Source organism: Heliangelus exortis, chromosome 15 (assembly GCF_036169615.1).
Source record: "Heliangelus exortis chromosome 15, bHelExo1.hap1, whole genome shotgun sequence".
Classification (NCBI taxonomy): Eukaryota; Metazoa; Chordata; class Aves; order Apodiformes; family Trochilidae; genus Heliangelus; species Heliangelus exortis.
Window position 1 is genome coordinate 17,083,587 of NC_092436.1, and position 22,358 is coordinate 17,105,944.

General features: G+C 38.4%; 1 protein-coding gene across 1 annotated transcript in view; it reads left to right on the forward strand.

Moving 5' to 3' along the window:
- Positions 1-284: 284 nt before the first annotated feature.
- SLIT3 (slit guidance ligand 3) overlaps positions 285-22,358 on the forward strand; it is a 433,002-nt gene continuing 410,928 nt past the window's right edge. Inside the window, exons 1-3 of the mRNA XM_071759292.1 lie at positions 285-387; positions 708-960; positions 20,941-21,012. Coding sequence (XP_071615393.1) covers positions 776-960; positions 20,941-21,012 — 257 coding nt within the window. The 5' untranslated portion in view covers positions 285-387; positions 708-775. The remainder of the gene's footprint in view (positions 388-707; positions 961-20,940; positions 21,013-22,358) is intronic.

Here is a 22,358-nt window from a genome sequence, read left to right on the forward strand (position 1 = left end):
GCGGCCCCCAAACTTTCACCCTCCCTCCGCTCCAAAAGTTGAGCAGTTTGGTGACGTCAGGGCCCCCGCAGCCAATGGGCGTTGCGGGTGATATTTTGGGAGGGGGGAGGGGTGGCACCGTGCCGCGGGCGATCGCCCGGCTGCCATGCACAGTGAATGGGGAGCGGGCGGACAGCGCAGCAGCGCCCGGGAACGCCGCCGCCTCCTCCCTCCTCCGCCGGTCCTCGCAGCTCCCCGGTCCCGGTCCCGGCTCCGTCGGCACCCGGCGCGGGGGTGCGGGCCCCGAGCGACAGCAGCCGAGGGGCGGGAGGCAGCGCCTGAGGAGCTTCCAGAGGGGCCGCTTTGAATTCTCAGCCATCTCCTCCGCGGGTTACCTGCCCGGCCCAGGTGGGGCTATGCGGAGCGGAGGAGGCTGCTTTGGAGACCGCTGCCGTTTCTGATGGATGTTTTTGTGTGTTTACTTCTACTCCCTGTTTCTCTTTCATCTGAGGACGCATCTGGCTCAAGCTCTGTTAAACTTTCTGCCTTCTGGTACCGCTTGTAGATAACAGAAAGAAACCCGAGCCCGAGAGGCAATTCCCCACCTTCCTCCACCTAACATAACCTTTTCAGGCGTCTTTGAAGGTTTGCTGGTGCTCCGGCGGTGATGGCATTGGTGGGTTCCCTTGGGCTGTACTAAGAGCCTCTTGTTTTCCCTTTCTTCTCAGAGGCATTTCATCTTTAAGGGCCGGCTGCTTGCGCACACTTTTATACCCACTGAAGTGATCAAGAAACCATGTTGTCTTGTGGAAGAAGTGCGTTTCTGTGCCTTGGAATGATCTTGAGCTTTTGGAGCTCCGCGAGTTGGATGCCTGTTGGAGGATGCCCTCATAAATGCACATGTATTGCTTCCAACGTGGATTGTCATGGACTGGGTCTCAAAACTGTACCGAGGGATATTCCCAGGAACGCAGAGAGACTGTAAGTAAAAACCATTAAGGGCTCTTCTAATACTTGTGGAAGCATCTGGGATTAGTGCCTTAACACCTGCCTGCCGGTGCAGAGTACATCCTAACAGCAGTTTCAGTAATCGAACACGGATTAATGTTTTCAGGAGGGAAGGGGAGGAGCTTTTTAGAAGTTAGCTAGCATGCTGCTGTTCTTGCTTCTTGAAAAAGCATTCAGAGTTCTGCATTTTTTTTCAGGTACCACCTGGTTGGGTTTTGCAGTGGCTTACATGTAATAGAGTTTAGGGCTCTACCTGGAATGCTCCCAGCAACAATCGTTGTCAATCCAAACACCAGTTTGGTATGTGATTAGAAACCTGGGTGTTTTCACCTGGTGGTTGGTAGCAGTCTCTCAGTGTGGTGACTTCATCACCATGGAAAAATCGACTGCTGCTATAAACAACTGAAAATGGATTTGAAAATCACATTAGAGCAGCCTCTGATTTCTGTAATAAACTGTTGTGGGAAGCTGGTTATTTAGTTTTTAATCTACTTCAGGGCTTATGATCAGCACAAGATAATACAACAAATGTGTTCTTAGGAAATTTTCTACATTGTAAGTTTGCACCAGGTTTTTAGTTGGCTCTTTTTTTCCTGGCTTAAGAAGCTTGTAAGGAGAAAGCCCAAAGCCAGCTTTAGTTCTCTAAAACAGTGCTGGCACTTGCTGGATGCAGAGGACGGCATCTCTGACACTGCTAACACAGAGCATATGGTACACTTCAGAGAATGCCCGGTGCTGGATCTGAGGATGTCCAGAATGGAATGTTTAACAGAGCCTCAGAGCAGCTCTGTGCTGGGCTCCTCAGCTGACCTCAGGGAAATGCAGTTACTTGTGCCTGATGTCGATTAGCTGAGAACTTTAAATGGTTTTGAACTTGTAAGGGAATGCTGTGGATTCTATGGCCTGACTTCCTAGTGTGTTTCCTTCTGGATCTGTGGAAATTTCATTCTCTCGAGATTTTTATTTTTTTTTTCCAAGAAAGCAATCTAGATGAGGTTACTAAGAAAACAAAGTTTGCATGTGTGAAGTCCTTTTAAAGGCTAAGTTGTGTCCCAGGGTGAAGTTATATAGCATCCTTGACTGTTTTGAAATGCATTTCATTGTGCTGAGAGCAGCAACATGAGGATTTCTTACTAGGCTATTCCACCATTTTTAATGTTTTGTTGCCTTATCAGCCTTCCTTTTATAACCCCTTGTGTGTTAACAATTATTCAGATGTGAGTGTTGTAGAAAGCTAAACTTACATGCTCAAAACTGTGTTCTCTTTAAAATTGATGGTAGCAGCCTAGAAGTTTAGAGATAAAAATACCTCAACGCCATGACAAACTGCTACCAAAGTCATATATACCAAGGCAGTCAGAGTATGTGTGGTAACACGGATGGTTTGTATGCCTCATTGTTGATGTGTATTTACATGGTTTAAGAATCAAACTCTGGAATTAAATTTCTCAATTTTGGCTTAAAATGATTTGCAAATGCAAGATTAGTTGGCTACCTGAGAAGAATTTCAAAATGGTAATTTGTTATTCCTGAAATTTTAAGGGAATGGATTAATGTTGTTACTGGGTTTCAATTGTGAGAATGTACCTAATAGCAATGTTAACTTTTCTTTCCTTCTGTGAGAAGCAAAGTAACTTCCTTAGCCTTGGTACTTTAAGTGTTAAAAAGAATGGGAGTGCAATCACTGTGCTTTTGGTGTTGGGAAGTTTTTTGTGGTGTTTACAGATGTAAAATTCAGATTAATGGCTGCATGAAGAACAATAATGGTTATTACACAAAAATCAGTTTCAGTATTTGACCTTAGGGATGTACTTCTCTTAAGTATGAGATTTAGCAGTGTTGGATGTGTGGTTTGATTATTTAAAAACTAGTGTATTGTTGGAGCATTTTGTCTGAAACCTTGTGGAAACAGTATAGATAGGGTTGTGTAGTAACATGGTTTTCCATGTTTTTAAATACTGTCTTCAATTTTTATTTATTATTTATCATGACCCTTTCAGTTGTTATAGTAGTCACTCTTGTCTTCATTTCAAGTGTGTATCAATTGTGTGCATCAATTCTTTCAATTCTAGACTTCTACTGATTGCACTAAATTGAATTTCCTAATGTAAGCAGCAGAGGGAAGATGACCTGATAGTTCCCTGGGTGTAAATTCTGCTCCTAGGTGAAACCTCAGTCACCCATTGGGTTTATCAGAGTATCTCTGTTGTGGTTCGTGGCAACCTGTAACATTTATGACATTGCACTGGGTTGATGTGTAGTCTTTAACTAGTTTAACTTGTAAATAAACCCAAATGTATCATATCTGAAACAACAGATACTTCTAAGCTCAGAGAAACTTTGATATGTTGGGAAAATAATTTTAACAAGTTTCTTGATGGCCACACGCCAAGTGACTTTTTAGACTTGTGTACTATGAAAAGGTCTTCATGCATTCTTTTGAGCTATGAATTTTGCATACTTGTTCAAGTTGAAAACTTTCCTTTAAAAAGACATTTAATGGCACCACTTAAAATATTTTGCCACTAAGCTTTTAGTGTTGTGTTTGTACAAATGTTACAGAATCTTTGGGCTAGTGGAGCCAAGTTAAATATTCAATTTGTGTTAATATGAAACCCTGGAAAATCTGAAAATATAGCATTAAATAAACAATGGGAAATATCTTTAGGAGGAAAAAATTATTGAGATAAACCAGTGATCATCTCCTGATACCCCAAGAAATTGGTGTCACCTGAAATGCCATTACTGATTCAGTGATTCTAAATGGTAAATGCGATGCATGTTTGCTCATCTTTTTGAATGCTTTGCAGTAAGTCTTCCTAAAGTCTTCCTTCCTGATTTTTGTCTTGAGTGGAATCCACAGATAAACCAGTGAGCATAGAAACTTTTTAACATAAATTCATTTTTAATAGTCACTTTACAAATATAGCAAGTAAGTCTAGTCTTCTGTTACAGTTTTAGCTTGTTATTACATTCTGTCACAGGCTTGTAATTGTGTGCTACAGATTAAAGGTTTTGCTCTGTTAGGTTTTCTGAAGAGCTAAAAAGAGGTCAGTGTATGCTGTTGCACTAAGAGATTATTCTGTCTGGAGAAAATAGGTAGGACAAGAAATATTTGTCATTTCCCAGGAGTAAGTTCCATTGAACCTCTGTTCTAGAGAAGGAATCCTCAGAGTAGTCATGTCACATAGCAAGAGACAGGCATGAACTTAGGTGTGAGATTTTTCCTGACACTGCAGGAAGTGATCCTCCACATAGGACCTTGCATGTGAGCAGGATAGAGCCAACCTTGTGGGTTCAATAGCTATCTTTTGACTCTTCTATCTTTCTGAAAAGTTCCCTAGGGCTGCTTCATCCAGCTTCTCTAATCAGAGTTTGCCAAAGAGCACTTCAGTTCTTAAAGGTGACAATGAACTTTCCTTCATACCTACTTCTCTCCCTGTCTGTTACCAACACAATGCATAGGTATGAAATTTTATTGGGAGAATTCAGCCATATTTGAGCTGTTGATGAAATTATACTCAGTGGCTGGGAATCTTGTGTGACTAATAGCTCCCCAATGTTAATTGTTAGTCTTCTACTTTGAAGGTGTCTTTACCTTGCTAAATTGATAAAGCTTGCAAGATGAATCTGTTCTGTGCTTTGTCTGAGTAGCTAAATTGAGTGTGTCCATATTTAGGTGCAATTTAGAAGCTTAGTCATCTGCTTACTCTGGAGTTTTCATGTGGTCTGGGGTTTCTCTTGTACAAATACATTATTATGGTGTTTTTGGCCTAGGTGCATGTAGCTGCTGAAGTTGCACTAGTTTGTAGTAAGTCCTCAACTTCCTCAATTTTGTTTCCAAATTAAATCTAAGCTTCTGTGTTGAATGCTTCCAAATTACTGCAGAATGCAATGTTAAACACATGCAAATGTAATTATACTGATTCTTACACTGACATTCTGTTTTGTAGGATCCTTCCTGGTAGAGATTGCCATTCATTTGTTTCTGTACTAGTAGTCTCCAAAACCTTGCATGGAGCTTTATTTTTTTGCCTGTTTCCTAGGTCATGTGTCAGTAAGTGGAGTACATGGCTTTGGATGCCAAGAACTTGCTATGAGAGGTCCTGATCCTGGGAGAGCAGGGGTGACTGAATTTGGACACTGACTACTTGTGCTTGACTGGACATTGTGCATTTGCACAGGGTCAGACTCTAAACTATGGAATTTGTTATGTTGTTTTGAAATGGTGGTAATGGGAAGAAGGGTGAAATGAACCAATGTGATATGTTGGCTACAGAAGCAAACAGTGGCCCTTGGCAATTTGTCTGCCTTCGTTGCACACGTTTGGGTTGGACTCTGAGGTGAAAGGGACCAGACTTCTTACTGGAGAATTTCTTAGTGAGTGACTCTGAGGCTGTTCACTTTTTCATGTAACAGCTTCTGCAGCTGAGCAGTGATTCAAATAAGAGAATTTGGTGAAAGATTCCCTCCCTGAAGAACACCTGTTGTCTTTTAAAACGTCCTAAAATACAGATGATGAGTACTGGTTTCCTCTCCCCTGGAATTCTGTGTGTGTTTGAGTCTGAGGAAGTGTGTACCAAAGTCAGTGTAGCTTACCTATATAGGTAGGTTGTGTGGCCAAGAATAAGTGAGTCCTAAACTTCTTTATCCATACAAAAATCTGAATAAAAATCCTTGTGGTGTACACAGCCAACTCTAAATTGCTTGCTGTGAAGTCATTTGACCTTCATAGTGAATATTATGTTTTTGAGTGTCACTCCCAAACCTTTGGATTTTTGTGTGTTGTTTTTCTTTTGCTTATTCTTAAAAAAAAATCTCTCCTTCACGGACATTAACATCTGATGATTTTTCATCTGCATTTCAGTAGTACCTGAGCTATTCCTCATGTTCCACATAGCAGGAAGAAATATCAAAAGATGCTTGAGGATAAAAACTTGGTTGTAATAAGGATGTTCAGTGAGTAAGTTTCAGCCATTGTATTTTAAGAATTGAGAGTTTTTTTACTAAAAGGACAGTTCAGAAACCTTATATCAGGATGTGTTTTCTCCCAAGACCTAATAGCTCAAGTGATTTGAAGCTTAAATTTTCTATAACTTTTGATACAGTTTATGTGCTTGATTTCCCTTGGCTGCCTGTTGCTGCAGCTGATCATTGCAGATGAATAGCTTTTGGTCTGGTAGTGGTCAAGTGGTATCCATTTTCCCTTGATTAAAAGATGAAATTGTTCCTGAACAAAGATGGCAAAAGAAGGCTGTTGGTTAATATTGTAGTAGTGTTGGCTTACACTTGATTCACTAGAAATTAATGGAAAACTGTTCTGCTTTAAGTTCAAAGTTGAAATGTGTCAAGAGAAACTGTGCAACTCTTTGTTTTTCCAAATGTTACACCTCCTAAGGGAAGTGTAATGTTCAGATAAATTTTCCAAAGGCTGAACTGGAACTGAGCTATTTTACTTTTGGCTGAGGACTGCAGCTGACCCCTCAAGGAGAGTTTCATGCAAACATAATTTTGTGTGTGTTTTAATTATTTATTTAAACAAATCTGAGAAGTCAGTTGCCTCTCCCCCACCCAGTAATTCCTACATGGTAGTGAACTCTGTGATTAGGTGGATGATTCTTCCATTCAAAAGTAACTTGAAACAATCAGTTGCCTTGTATGATGTTCAGGTTTGCTGCTGGACTTCAGTCCTGATACAAGCACCTCTCTGTCTTGCGATACTTCAACTACTGAATTGTCTCTGCCTCTGGAAGAAGTTGTGGAATGTTCTTCAGAAGTAAGCTACTGCCTCAGTCCTTTCACCTGGTTGCTTTCTGGAAGTACAGGCAGACACTGCACCAGGTAAAGCATTGCTGTGGCTTAGTATTGAAAAACAGAAAGAGAAAGTGTTACTTGGAGTAAATGTACTCCCCAGTGCAGATCATGTCTTAGTTTTAAGTCAAGCCAGCTTTCTGTAGAGGTGTGATGATGGCAGCTGTAGGAATCAGTGTGCACATTCTCTGTCCTGTAGTTCCACAGCTTCCTAAAGGAATTTTCATTTTTCTGTCTGGCTTGTCTTTTGCTCCTGGAAGACAGAGAAGTCTTTGTCACCTTCAAGTTGAGACAAAGCAGTTTTCTAACTTCATGTGGGAAAGGAAGGAAGGGACTCCAAATAGGCTTGGAGAGAAAAGCTTAAGAGAACTTTCTGAAGCTTTCTGAAGAGAAATAATGGTGATGTCAGGGAGAATGACTAGAAGCATGGCAAAGATTTCTTCAGGTGCTGGTTTATCTGTTTATCCATACATTTCTGTTACTAAGATGTGCAGATGAGCAGTGATGTTCAGAAACTGTTACCATTATAGAGGTAAATTTTGTGCCCCATTATTTTGTGAAGCCTTCCTCTGTTACAGAAGCAATGTGGTGAAAGCAGAGGGATAGGTGCATTCCAGTAGACTGGACTGGACACAATCCTTGTCTGTCAAAGGGTCAGCATTGTCTCTGTTTTAGGATATCATACAGAGCATATAAAGCTCATATAACAAATGTGGCCACATGATATCAAGCCCATTAAAATGAGTTGCTGCGTATATGTGTACTGCTCTGATTTTTTTACCACTGGTTTTTTTTAAATGAAAACAATTGTAGTCTTTAAATATGGCTGTGAGAAATACTAGAAAGGAAAAGCTGCATCTTGAAAGCAGTTCAAATACCTTGTGCCTCTCTGTAGTCATAAAGCATGTTTTGTTTGGACTTTAGTGGGACTTCAACTTGTGAATGTTCCCCAAATTTATAGTGGATCTGCATGATGGTTTTGTTTAGACTGAGGCATTACATTAAGTAAATTTTTTGACATACCAATTTTGGAAAAGCCTGGATGAAACTCTTTTGGTGAAGCTGGTAATGGTTATGGCATCACTTAGAAGGGTGGGAACTCCTGGGTCACGAGCTTCTCCCAAATAGTTTTGGAGTGCTAAGAGCAATGCTCCCATCTTGAAGTGGTAGAGCTGGTTAGAGCTGGTGTTTTAAGAATATAGCTGAGGAGGAAAAGAAGTAATTATGAGGAAATGGTGCAGGGAAGCAATTTTGCATTTCTGAAATGCCTAAATAAATGCAGTAGGGAGGTAAGTTTGAGAGAAGGATAAAGTGGTCAAACAAATCATGGAAGTGAAATTCTTGAGTAAAGAAAACTTGTTTTCCTGAAGTGGAAGTAGCTGTTGTGAAATAAAGCCCTAAGGCAAAGGCTGGTTCTTCAGAGTAAGATGAAAGTGCACATCTGGATGTAAGTTACTCTGATAAGAATGTGAAAGTATGAGAAACAGGCCAATGATCCACTGGAGTTGTGAGGCTTAATATGTAACATATGAAAAGGCAGCAAAAAAAATATGGAGCAATCAAAAGTGTTTTATGTTTTTTGTGAGGTTGTTTAGTTTGGTTTCTTTGGTTTCTGGGTGTGGTGTTTTTTTGGTTTTTTTATTTTGTTTTGTTGGTTTTTTGTAGGTTGTTTTTTTTTCCCCCTATAAAGTTCTCTAGCTAATTGCTTATAAACTTTTTAAAAGTTGGAAATTCTTCTCAGTTGATGCTTTTGTTTTATACAACATATCTGCAGAGGTTGTTCTTTCATAGTTTTTAGGCTTAGTGCAAATTGGTTTCATAAGCATGAGTAGTTTCAGTAAATTGAAATATCAAATATGTGTGCCAAGTCTTGTTTGGAAAACCTAAGATTTTTGTTCGTTTAGCAAACATTGTGAAGTCTGTTCAACTTCACTCCAGCAGGCCAGCTGCTGAATACAAAAAAGTTGTGTGTGTAGGAAACAAGAAAGGTGGCAATCAGCTTGAGAATAAAAGAAATTACTTCTGGTTGTAACATGTGGATGCTAACTTGTTCAAGGGAATACAGCATATCAAGATTTTATTTTACAGATTTACACTGCCTTACATCTTTCACTGCAACTTCTTGTTCAGTAGTGGCTAAGGCAGACTTGCATGTTCAGTGTGGTATTTCATGGGAGGGATAGAGTTGGTGAAACTAGATGGTTTGTAAATTAAAAAAAATCAAAACAAAACTGTGAAGCTGAAAAAAAAAACAAACCCCAAACATGAAAAAAAGATGTCTATTAACTGTCCAGTAAAAGATCTCCTGAGAAGAGATTCTAGTCTGTGCATGTCTGAGAGTGAGCAAGGAGATGAAATCATGGCGTGATTTTCATGTCAGACTTCACTGAAGAAATATCTTTGTTGCTACAACTTTTTCCCAAGTCATCAAGAATCACAACAGTCAGGAGCAGGTGTGAAATATTTTAAGCCATTACCATCCAATTGTCTGTATTAGTGAAGAGCACTTGAACAGACAGCAGTTTCTTGACTTATATTCAGTCATATGCCTCATAGTAAAGTGAAATACAGACTTAAATTCAGACATCAGATACTGTCTCAGTGGAATAATGAAATATGGATTTCACTGAAATTTACAGGCAGGTTTTTTTCTTTTTTGTTTTGCCGCCTGAGGTTGTTGTGATTAATGGTGTAAAGAATTAAAGCAAACAAAACTGACAAAAACCAAACAGGGTAGAAGTATCTTACAAAAACTGCATCTGTCGTCAGTCCTTGTTTCGCACTGTATTGCATTCTCCTCTAGAAGTTAATATTTAATTGGCATAATCGTCCTGTAGAAATTATTAATATTTTGGGAACTCTAAATATTTGCCATAAATTTTAGTTATGGTGTTAATTCTGAGGAATGCTTATACTTGTAAGAAGTATCTTCAGGAAAATCTTGTAAGATTTTTCTGAAATTCTGTTTTCAGAGGATGTGTTTTTCATTGCTTTGCAAGGTATTTGCAAGGATAGTGAAAGTGAATTAATCTAGGAAACCCTTAAAGTCCAAAAATGGCAAAAATTGAAGTATAGGCATATACCTACCCATATAGTGATGAGATTGTCGTTATGATAGTTAAGTGTAAATACAGCCTGAAGAGTGTTGAACATTTTCTGATTTCTACCTGTATAACAGCTTGGTATTTGTTAGAATAGCCCTGGGCTTATGTAACCACTTCTTGTCTATACAACCAGCTGGTGCGTGTTGGATATGAAAGATGAAGGTACAGTTATACAAGTTTTAAGTAGGAATGATCAAATAAAACCAGGAACTGTGAAGAAGTAAGGAAAAAATGAAGTTTTATATATGCATCTGTTACCCTTGTTTTAATTTTTCATATGAATGAAAAATCTGCTTGGACTAATATGTCACAGTACTGTGCTCTTTGTAACGTGCACATCCTGGCTTCTTCATATTACAGCCTTTTCTGTAGCAACTGTATTTTAAGGTATTTTTCTATAGTGGTGTTTGTGTTACAAATGTAAAGCTTTGTATGTAAAAGTCTCTCACTTCCCCTTAAAACAAAAGCCAGAACAAAACCATCTCTTTGTATAAAATATATTATCATAGACCGTTTAGGTTTGGAAGGGATTTGGGGAGGTTTCCTTGTCCACCTTCACAGAAATCAGAGCAGGTTACACAGGGATTTGTCTGATTGGGTCTTGAAAGCCACAGCACTTCCGTGCAATCTGTTCCACAGCTTGACTGCCCTGTGGTAAGGGAGGATTTTTCACAAACAGGCAGAATCTCCTTATTTCAATTTATGATCATTGTGTGTCTCACTGCAGACCTTAATAAAGAGCCCTGGTCCATTTTCAAAGTACCCTCCCTGCATGAGGAACTGTTAGAACATTACTGTGCCAGCATAGTAGTTACTTCAATTACAAAAAAATCTGCAAAATACAATAATAGCCAGGAGTTCCAGCAAGCTAGGAGAAACATGTATTTCTCTGGAAGAAACTAAGTACTTGCATTAGTCCATTGTGCTGCTTTCTGCAAGGTATGACTTTCAACAGCAATGTACTCAATGGGGCTTTCAGCCACTGCACAAGTTGCAAAAAGGTAGTTTTTTCATGGTGCTTTTTAACACCTTTAGTTTGCCAAGTAATTTTTCATAGTTTTATAAGGATGAGGAGAGAAGTGTATTGGCTGCAAGCTGTGCCAGATCATTTGAACACGTAATGTGGGTTTTAACCAAGCATTACTATAATGGGCTTAAGAATGGAAAGCTTATCCACAAAATTAGGGCACTTAACCTCTAAAATTACTCTTCTTGTTGCTCAGACAAAAAGAAAACTGGGGGAGTCACAGCTGAAAGCCTTCTATAACCAGAAGGAATGATCTAATTTTTTTCTTTAAATGTTTGTTTTTTATTTTAGTTCTGTATCATGTGAGTGTGTTACAAACACATGATGGACTGCAGCACTGAATTTGTATGGTCAAGCTGTTGCTTCACTATGTAATTGGTTTTTAAATTATTTTAGACTGAAGCTGTCCAGTGTGATGCATGTGGTGCTGGCCAATAACCACAAACGTTGTTATATGTCAGATCATAAACCTATTGTTAATCTGGTGTAACATGGATAGCAAGCAACATCGAAGTTATTTGGTCCCCATGTTAACCTGATTTGTGTAGCACTTGTTGCAGCTAGGCAAAATATTTCTGAATCCTTTCAAGAACAGGAGGTTGTTTTTTTTCTTTACTCATGTTCCTTCACATACAGCTTGATATTTCTGCAGATCAGGGCAGGGAGTCCTTATTCCCCTACCCACTAGGTAGTTACAGACTGCAGGAAGATCTCCTGCAAACCTTTCACTGAAGTTCTGCAAGCCCAAGTCTCAGCCTCAGTTTCCCTGTGATCTCCTGACCCTTTTGTTCACTCTCTGCAATCCATCAGTGCTTTTCTTATACGTGGAGAGCCTAAAACTGGTTATAGTGCTGCAGATAAACTATCAGAAATCGAGAATTCAAGAGATGAGTGAATTATTTCAAATTCTTAAATCCTTCTGACTACTTTGCTGCTAGGGCAGTCTGGTCAAGGGTGGCCTTGACTGCTGCAGGGACAGACACTACAGATGTGCCCTTGGCCCAGTGGCTCTTCAAGGTCCTTTTCTGCAAAGCAGCTCCCTGGTCACTCAGTTACAGTGCCCCAGCTGTAATTGTTGTCTGGGCTTATTTTGTCCCAGATGGAGGACTTGACTTGGTGTATTTTCTTCCTATTGAATGTGGGATGCTTTAGGAGTGTGGGTCCTCCTAGAAGCCAGAAAAAACCAAACCAAACCCAAACAAACAAAACCCCAAACAATCAAAAAAACCCAAACCAAACAAAAAAAATCCCACCCCAAATTTCTCAGGCTCTTTTGCAAGGTCATCTGTTTTAAAAAGAGAGAATAACTTACAAAAAATATTGGGTATAAAGGTAGAATGTACCATCTTCATCTTAAAAATATAAAATTACTTCAGCTGAATGTGATTTTGCAGTTATTAATCTTACTTAGAACTGATGTTTGTACTTGTCCAAGTGATTTGGAAAGAAATGGATTTTGTGTACTTAATAAAAATCCACTCCTAGGACTTCATTTCCTGCATTGCAAAACTTGAGATGGAAATATGTTAAATCAGAAGATATGCAGATTGTGCTGCCAGAGGGCTTTAGGGTAGTGTTATAATTGAGTAGTTTATCGTAGTAACTTTGAAGTTTTTGGATAGAAGGCATGAGAGAATTGCCAAGCCTTTTCTGTAGGGAATTGTAGTATTTTAAGGCTCAGAGGCTAGTGGCAGTCCATATTCATTAAGAACAAACTAAGTCATAGCAGAAACCCTGCAAGATGGTGAAAATAACAAAAGCAGTGCATGTGTAAAGACTGCAAACAGTAGCCTAAAGCTCATTTGTGGACACATTAATGCATGGAAATGGATTTTTGTCCTTTTGATGGCTACTGTTTGCATTTTCCCCAACTAAGGACAAAAGTACTTTTAAACAGGAGGATTTTACTGAAATACCCTTTGCCTCTGACCCTGCAGGTAGCTTTCATAAAAACCCAAGCAGGTATTGCTCGTGGCTCTCAGTTTCTCCAGTGCAGTAGCCAAGTGAATGTTTAACCTGCCTGTGTAAATGCATTTTTCCAGTGTCTGGGGCTGTGGGGGTGCTCATGGGTACCTTGAGTAGTGATTGGGATGGTGAAAAGAAATGAAAATAAACAGGATAATTTTAAAGGGATGATGGAGCTGTCATACTAACAGGTGGTTTGGATCAACAAAGTTCTTCACAAGTGCAGTGACCAAACACTTAAAGCCCCATTTCCCAAATTTATGCTGCTTGAGTTACAGAGAAGAACTGGGCTAATGAAAAATATCAGTAAGTCCTTAGACTAAGGAATCCAGATTCAGTTGCTATCACTTGAATTTTAGCTCCCACGTTTTGAATGTTATTGCCAAGTTGATTTATGATTTAAAATAAATACTTTTGAGTGTATTATAAATTTATCATTACAAAGAATTAATGCTATATTTAAATAATGCCTCTTAAATTTGTGAGGAGATCAGTTGTTCTTCTGTTCTCTGTGAATTTTTGGGAGTTCCATGAATTGTTTCCTAGCTGAGCATTGCCTTAATGAAGGCTCTAGATGGTGTGTTGGATTCTGACCTGTTTGGTTCTGAGTGATCAATAGGGATTTTTATTAATTCCTAAGAGCAGTGCTTTCTGTGAGACAAATTTTATGCATTCTTTGTTGGACAATACCAACAAATAAGGAAGAGAAGCATCTTACTTGTAGATGACATGGAGTGTTGGCTCAGTCAAGAGTCTTTTCAGAACATTGGGTTTTGTGGTGACAGTCACACATGGGACACAGATTATAGCTTTGACCTGGAATGCAGTAGCCACTTGGAAAGCTTACCAGGAACAGAAACTAAATTCTGTTTGAGGCTCTATGGCTGCAGATACATACATACCTTGTTTATAAAGCAGTGGGAAAGGAAAGAATCCCAGTGCTGTGTAACTTGGGTAAGAGCTGTCTTTTAAAGTGTATGGCACTTAATTTTTTTTAAATACAGTATGTAGCTTATCTTCTGTTCTTATTGAATTCGCTGTTATTAATGTAATAAAAAACATCTGAGGGGTTGAGTGAAGTTGCACCTGGTGCTCTGTTCTTTCCTCCTTAGGTAGCAGGTCGTTTTCATGTTGTATGGATACTAATTTCATATACTATCTTCATGGATTTAAGATAGATTTAAGATGTATTCAATGTTTTCCATAGTTCCACCCATCTAACATTTCCTTGTGTTTGTCACTGAGATATCAAATCACAGACTGCCATGACATTATTGGACATTATTGAATGCTCAGATTTGCTGTTAGAAATGCCAGGTGGGCAGCTGAGAGTGCTGGGAAAGGGAGGCTTAACTCTAGGATACTTAATTGGCAATGAAGGGCTTTAACCAAATGGACTAATTGTTTCTTCTAGAAAGAGAACTGAAATTAAGCAATTTATTTTCTGACTAAAAGCTAAGAGAGTTGGGCCTGGAATCTGGTGTTTTTCCAGATGAGAAAAGATTATGGCTTAAAGAAAAAAAAATTAATTATCAGCTTCTCTTAAAGCAAATACACCACCTGCAGTAAAACCATCAGGCTAAGAGTCTGGTGTGTGTCTGTAACCTCTGTACTGTGAACTGACCCACAACTCACAGGCTTAAACAAACAAAACCAGTGAGCATTTGTACTGAGAGCTAACTGGGTTTTACACTGCAGTAAGGTTTTGACTTCGCTTCTAGGCACAGTAGAGCCAATGTCTAAAATGGGCATCTGATTAAAAAAAAAAGTCTTGGAAGAGTTGAGTAATTAATTGGGGATTCACCTGGATATGTTCAAGACTCAAAAGTAATAGGGCTCCAATTTTAGATTATCTTGGAGACTATGGTGCTTAAGGGGTTAAGCAGGTAGCAAACTGGCATCTGAGTACTAGGGACTTGCTACAGTCTGGTAGTGTTCTATGGATTTTTGCATCCTTGTGTATGAAAGGATTTTAATTTTGTATAAGGATTTTTTATTCATGTGTAAGTATTGAAGTATTGATTTGAAGATTGTTGCAAGACTTCAGCATCTGATTGCCTTTGTTACTGGCTCTTTTGTAAGAGCTGTGGTGTTTACTGTAGTGATGATGTGTTGTCAGCCTCAATTCTGATCTTTCACACTGCAGAAGTGTAGGCTCAGCTGCCTGAGGTGACTGTGTATTTGTCAAGGTATAGGAGCCTAGAAGACAGGCTGGGAGTGCTAGAGACCAAGTGGATTTACTGCTCAAGTCAGAAACTTGATACAGTCCAGGGAAGAGAGTGGGGATTGAGAACAGCATCTGGATATTTTGGAAGTTGAGTGGCTAAGCAGAATGATTATCAACTGAAATTTAAGTGAAGTAACAGGAAATCTCTGCAGTGCTATTCTGCCCTATGTTTACTAAGTTGTCTTTAGAGAAGAATGGAAGATGAAGGGTTTCAGTGGAATTCTTGCTATGAATCAGGATTTACTTCAGTTTCTCCAAACATCCCTGTTTGTAATAAGTGTGTACATTGTGTGACTTAGCCTTCAACGTGTACAAAATGTGTATAGAATTTAATTGTTATTATATTATAGCAGCAGTTAATAGTTCATTTGAACTTGCTTTCATGATGTCTTGTACTATTCTTGTCCTAATCATGTTTTTATTCCCACTGAAATAATTTATTCTGTCTCTTGTCTTAAATTGCTTGTCCTGAACATGTTTTTTGCTAAAAACAAGAAGAGTGAAAAGAGACATCCAATACCAAAAGCTTGACTTAAGCTGGCATATAGTTTCAGTTTCTTTTTCAATGAGTGGTATTCACTTTGTTTCTGACACAAAAGACCTTTATTCCTTAATGCAGATTGCATGGGTGAATGAATAATATTATCTGAATGTGCTATGACTTAGTAGTAGCCAGGACTGTGTATGTGTGAGATGGGATGGGTGATTTAGTATCTACTTTGTCCCTCATACTATGCAAAATGCAGGCAATCTTCACAATAAGAATTTTCTCTAATGAATGTGTCCGCACAGGGGTATTGGTTGAAGTTTAATTTATATTAAATTCACCTTTACAGTATAATTTTCCCTATGTATTTCACCCAGATGATTTTTTGCAAAGCTGTGTGTGCTTCCAGTGGTTCTTATGAATGCTGATGTGTTTGAAAGCCACACAAGATTAGATGTCAAGCTTTAGCTTTCTGTAGTTGAAACCCACTAGTGAGCTTGTAATCAGCTGCCAAACTTTGTAAAGGAAGCATAAAATATTAGGTTGCTCCCAAATACCAGCTGTATATCACTGATTAGTTCAGAAGTTTCCCAGTCACAACAGTTAATAGACCAATGGGGTTACTGGTGGCAATCTTTTTTTCAGTGTTAGACTTACTTATGAGCAGGAGGAGGAAGTGTTACCTTGTGGTTCATCACATTTTTAGTCTGTTCTACTTGAAATGACAGGTGAGCCTTGGGGAAGAGCGTGCTGGAACAGGCAAATGCGGAGAAGGTAAATATTGCTCTTTCAAATAGAGGTGGCAGTTTACAGAATCACAGAATATCAGGGGTTGGAAGGGACCTCTGAGCATTGAGTCCGACCCCCCTGCCCAGGGCAGGACCAAAATTAGGGCAGTTACCAATTAAATCTTACTTGGTTTAGAGAAAGTGGACTTAATGAGAAACATCCCTCAAAGTTAGACTGCTAGCCAAGTAACTTACAGAAATGGAAACCTTCAACTTAGATACTGCCCTTCAGAAGGGATTAATGGAATGATTGGTATTATGTGTATGATGCAGGGTGTGCCAGCTTGCAGGAGGCAAGGAAGGAGTAATTTTGATATGTGTTGATCAAGGAATAATGGAAGTCTCTGTTAAAACAGGGAGCTGCAGAATCCAGCAGGGAAAGAATGTTGACTTGCTGGAGTTTTCTTGGAGCTGAAAGTAAAAAGGCACAGTCATGGTGTGGGGTTGGTATCTCAGGCTGAGCAGAAGTGGTGTGGTACAGAGATTGTTATGGATGTGGCAGGGCTGTACATAGAGCTGGTCAAGTGCTGAGAATAAAGGCTTGTCCTGTATCACCTTATCTAGTTCTTGGCTGTCGTGGAGAATTCTGACCAGCTTATTGCTGTGCTTTGGTAGATTCTTTCTGAGATCCAGGCAAGGGAAAACTTCTGAAGGAATAACATGAAAAGAAGAAGGGAAACAACATAGGAATAAAACACAAGATGTTTACGTGCTGCTTACTCCAGACTTAATTCTTGCTAATGCTTCTCGGAATCAGGTCACCCTGGCACACCAGTGAGAAGCTGGTGCACCAGGGTGGAAGAACTGAACTGAGAACAGAAGAGGAAATTAAGCTGGAAAATTTGAAAAATGTAGGCAGTGATTCAAAGGTATTCCTGGAGAACAGCATGATTCTATCAGCAGGATAAATACAAATGGAAGAAAATAGCAGGTGCATACAGTGAAAGTGCCTCTAGTTTTTTTGTGGGATTTTTCTTTAACAGACCTTTTTAAAATATAGTTGACATGGGTTAAGCAAGGACACCATTTGTTTTATTCATATAGCTGAAATATAGGGGTTGGGTTTTTTCCCCCTCATCTCTATCATTATCCCTGGTTTCTATCTGTGCTAAAGATACTGCTTTACTGACAGGAGATTGTTACATTATTTAAGTATATCTTATGATAAGATGTATCAAACACCTGGTTTATTATGTTTTAAAACCATTTTAGTAGTACTAATTTCAGTTTTTCAATAACCACTAGCAATAGATTTCAGTATCTTAACATACTTAATTTGAGCTCTAGTGCATCTCATGTATTCCTTCAGACCTGTTCATGTCATGCTTACACTATAGAAAGTTTTACTATGAGTGATGAAAATGTTTGACAATATTATGCAAAAAATGTATTTCATGCCTTTGTGGTTTCTACATTTAGTAGCCAAAATAATTGAAAAATTCTCATTATGGACAATGTGCAGCATGATTGGTCTGAATTCTAGGGTTTGGATTAAAAAAAAAAAAAATCTTCTCGTGTTCTTAGTTCCCATTGTCCATGAAAAAACAAATTGCTGTGGCATAGGATAGAGATCTTAAACTGTAGCTGGTTTGTCCCTGCCATGAATTTTGTAGTCATACAGGCTGGGGTTTTGTCAGTAAGAACTGTGGGCTTTATTGCAGTCATTGCAGATGTCTAAGTACCATACTACCCTCAGTTATTAAATGGCTTGTTCTGTATTGAGTTTATTTCCTTGTGTTGGATTTTATGCTTTCTGTTTGGTTGTTTGGTTTTGTGTTTTAGTTTTTGAACTCCAGTAAGTGAATGAACCAGTGTGTTAAAATTACATTAAAAGCAGCTTAACTCTATTTCAGTTTGCATCTGAGATTTAGGGAACACATAAGAAAGCCATTGAGTACTTTCAGGAATAAAAAAAGAGTTATTTTTCTCAGATGGAATAAAATTACTTGTGCTCTAAATATTTTTCACTTCTGGTAAGTGGAGAATAGTGTTAATATTAGGTAAAAGCTGCTCTATTTTCATGGCTAGAAGCATTTGGGAAAGCTAGATATGCTAAGGTATCAGTCCTGTTTCTTTTCTGAATATTGAAACTTATGGTTTAACAAGCTTAAACTTCAAAATATGTAAATGCCTTTATTTGACAATGTGGTTCACACTGGAGAAATGAAATTTGTTACCATGACAATTGCTTTTCATTTAATGCCTTAGAAGGGTATCAATTCATCTTGGCAGAAAAAAAAAATATCTTGATTTGGAGGAAATAATAATTAATGCTTCAACACTCCCCTATTTCTTAGTTTTAGTTCTGGGCTACTTAGTGAAAGAAGATCTCCATGTGGAGAGGCTTGTATGGGATTGCAGATGTGGTAGAATATTACTGTAAGTTTTGCCAGCCAGGAGTGCTTGTTCTTCCCCCTGTAGGATGATAATATGAATGATTACAAATGATTAAGCTGATCTCAACACTTTGCATTTTGTTTGCAGTATTGCTTGCTAGGCATCTATAAACAACCTGAGACAGCTGTCTGTGCAGCATTTTTCAGGATTCAAATGACTGAGGCATTCCTTGAAGTTCTGACTTGTCCCCCTTCCTTGAATTCCTTGTACCTAGAGAAATAATCACCTTGAAATAGCAATTAGAAGCACCCATCGGATTTTCAGAAATTATTTAAAGTCATGGTTTGTGCTGGTGTCAGATGATTGCAGAATGTACTTTAAAATAATACTGTAGTCTTCCTTTCTGTTAAATTTTCATAGAAATAGGAGAGAATTTGAATCTTCTAAATACAAAAGAGGTGTATCCTGGTGCATGCTAATGCAGAAATTACAGTACAACTTGATTGCATAGGAAAAGCCTTTACTTCTTGCTTTGAACTTGTGATCTTATCTTTTAGAAAACAAGTGTCTAGCCTCAGAGCTGGTTCATTGTTTTTATTAGATGGCAGAAGACAACAAAATTTGTCAAAATGTTATATTTGCCATTTCATCCTATTTAGATAAATAATGCTTTTTGATCATGAAAACTGTTTTCTCAGATTTGTGTTTTTAATATTTACCAGCTTTTGGTTGACATAAAATGTGACTTGCAAGAAAAACGGTAGTTCCAGTATTAGAAAATGTATTTTCCATAAAAGGCTCCTTGTATCTGGGAAACTAACACACAGAGCAAATCTGTGGTGCCATGATGGAGAGTACATCTGTTTTTGGTAGTTGTCACTTTTTCTGCATGTTGCTTATATTTCTCTTCAAACAAGCATGGCTGAGGATGAGGAAAGACTCATCTGCTGTTTGTCTTTTCCCTGTCGGTTTGCACTCAGTCTGCTAGACCAATTGGCACAGGAAAAACAAGAGCTCAGATGCCAAGCGGGGGCACATGCTCTTGCAAAGGCAAGTCTGGGGGAAGGAAAACAGCAACACAGGGCATGTAGCACCAGCAGGTATTTGGTATACTCTTTTAAAATGAAATGACAGAAAGATTCGTTCTGTTGGGTAACAATCAGTTTCTTGTCACTCGTAAGACACCAAGAGCTATCCTGAAGTTTCGAGAGAACCAGCCTTGTGAGAAGAACTAGTTAATGATCTCATTAATTTTTAATGTGACTCAGCTTGGAATTAAATAGAATTTGTCTCAAGCCAGACTGTTTTATGTTGATATGAATTCTATTAAGATAAAAGTTAAGACATCAAAATTCCTACTTTCTTCATATGCTGAATCTAAAGAAAAGCTGCAGAGAAGTTGACAGCTCAAGGTCTGGTTACAGTGGATTTTCCCTGCTATAGAAAAGATGCCAGTTACTTACAGAGTGCATGAAGTGATACTTTGGTATGTGACCCCAGGAAGAAAATGTGTCGGTGCATAGCAGAGGTGTTAGGAAATTGGCAGTTTTAAGACAGAAGGTAGGACTTGGCAAAGAAAAGACACACATAGGAAACAGGTCGTGTGATTTACGGTATCCTCTGAATAACAGCATTTCCAAAAAAGCTGGGATAAGGAGGATGCTCAACGATGATACTGGCTTAAAAAACAAGCAAACAAAAAAACCCAACATAACCTGTTCTGTATCTTTGAGAATATTCCAGTCATGTGAGTAGGACCACACTTAGGAGTTGCTAGAGTAAGTTGTTGGTTGTTATCTCCTCAACCTAAGTTTTTGTGGCATGCTGGACTCATTTGGGTTTAGAATAACCCCAGAATCTTCCTTTTGGGACCAAGTAGTGTTTGATCTGCATTACACCAATGGCATTTTGAATGTATTTAGCCTTCTAAAATATTGTAATCTCAAGTGAGGGAGAAAGCAACATATATTAAGTATCCATACTAGAAATAAAAATGGAAGATAAGCATTGTATTTTGAGGAAGATGCAAAATATATCAGCATTGATGAATTGCTTTATGAGGTTTTAATGGAATGTTATTTTGTACAATGGAAAGCAGTTTGTACAATTGGAGCAGCTGATAGATGTTCCAGTGATGCAGATACTTTTTGCTAACAATATGGATCAGAGTTAGAGTGTCTAAATGTGGATTTCTTTCTCTTCTGCAGTGATCTGGAAAAAAATAACATCACAAGAATCATGAAGACGGACTTCACAGGACTGAAGAATCTCCGTGTCTTGTGAGTTGAACACAACTTGTCTTTCTTTACAAGACTCTTCCAGGGTGCAATTTCAAACATTCCTGCACATTATTCAGTTAAAAATGCTCTTAAAAGAGTATTTAAAAACTAGGCAAGTGGAACAGTTTATGTTGGTGAAAAATAATTTCAGTTCCATGCTAATGTTAGAATATATTTTTAGAGCTATTTAATTGTTTGTGTTTCTCATCAGCTTTAATATTGTGGTAAGAAGAATTTTGGTCCACTTTGCAGTCACTTAGATATAAATCAATTACAGTGAAACACTGCCAAATAGGACTGAGGTTTTCTGTGTTGTCAGTTTCTGTGCTGTTTCTCTTATCTCTAGCAGTGGAGTTGTTTAGATATCCTTGGCTCCCCTCCCAACTGTCAATACCATTTGGAAAGTGTGTTAAAATACATGTACTATACTACCAGTAATGTCAGCAGTTGTTTTGGCTTGGTTGGGTTTTTATAGTGTCAGGCATTGCCTAATGCTGCTGCTCAATGCCATTAACAAAAAGCAAAATATGCAACTGCCATCTTTATGTTAATTTTTTGTTCCATCTTTCTGACACGTTTATGTAACATCTGTTCAGCCTTTGAGTAGTGTGGTATTTGCTGCAGAAGTAATTAGGAATAAAACCAGGATACACCTAATAAAAACACAATATTTATATTAGTATTGTCTTCCAATGGATGAAGCTCATTAGAAAGATGCCATCTCATTGTGTGCTTTCTGTGCACTGTTTCTTTTCTCATATCTTTTCAACAGAAAAAGTTTCACTGTTGCCTATTTCCCTCTCATCCTGTCCTATTTGGTATATGCTGGTTTTTATTCCTGTACTTTCTGCAGCTGCTTGGTGTGAGTTTTTGTGCACTTTTGCTCCCTACAAGTCATTCAGATTTTCTTACTTTTTCTTGATTTTTTTTAATGGTCTTTTTCTAATTCTGACTGCTCTATGTTAGTGACACCCTATTTCTTCTTTATTTTCTTCATGTGTTGTGGGGGTACAGTGAGAAGAACAGAAACATGAACTATATCAGAGTTCCTAGGAAGGTAGCCTTGTCCTCTCTTCTGACAACAGAATAAGGATAATAAGATCCAGAAACTGGTGGACCACTACAAGAGAAAAAAAAACTTACTGACAACATCAATGCACAATTTACTCTTGTGCATCTTTTTCTGTTACCCCTTTATCCTTCATCTTTTTTTCCTTTTCCTCATGAATCTTCTCCTTCCCCTCTTTTTAGGAACATACCTCTCTGGTACACAAGTTGCAGTGTTCTAAATTTTCTGTTTTCACCTGCATATGTCAAATCCTTAGCTGTGAAATACTCTTGCTCTC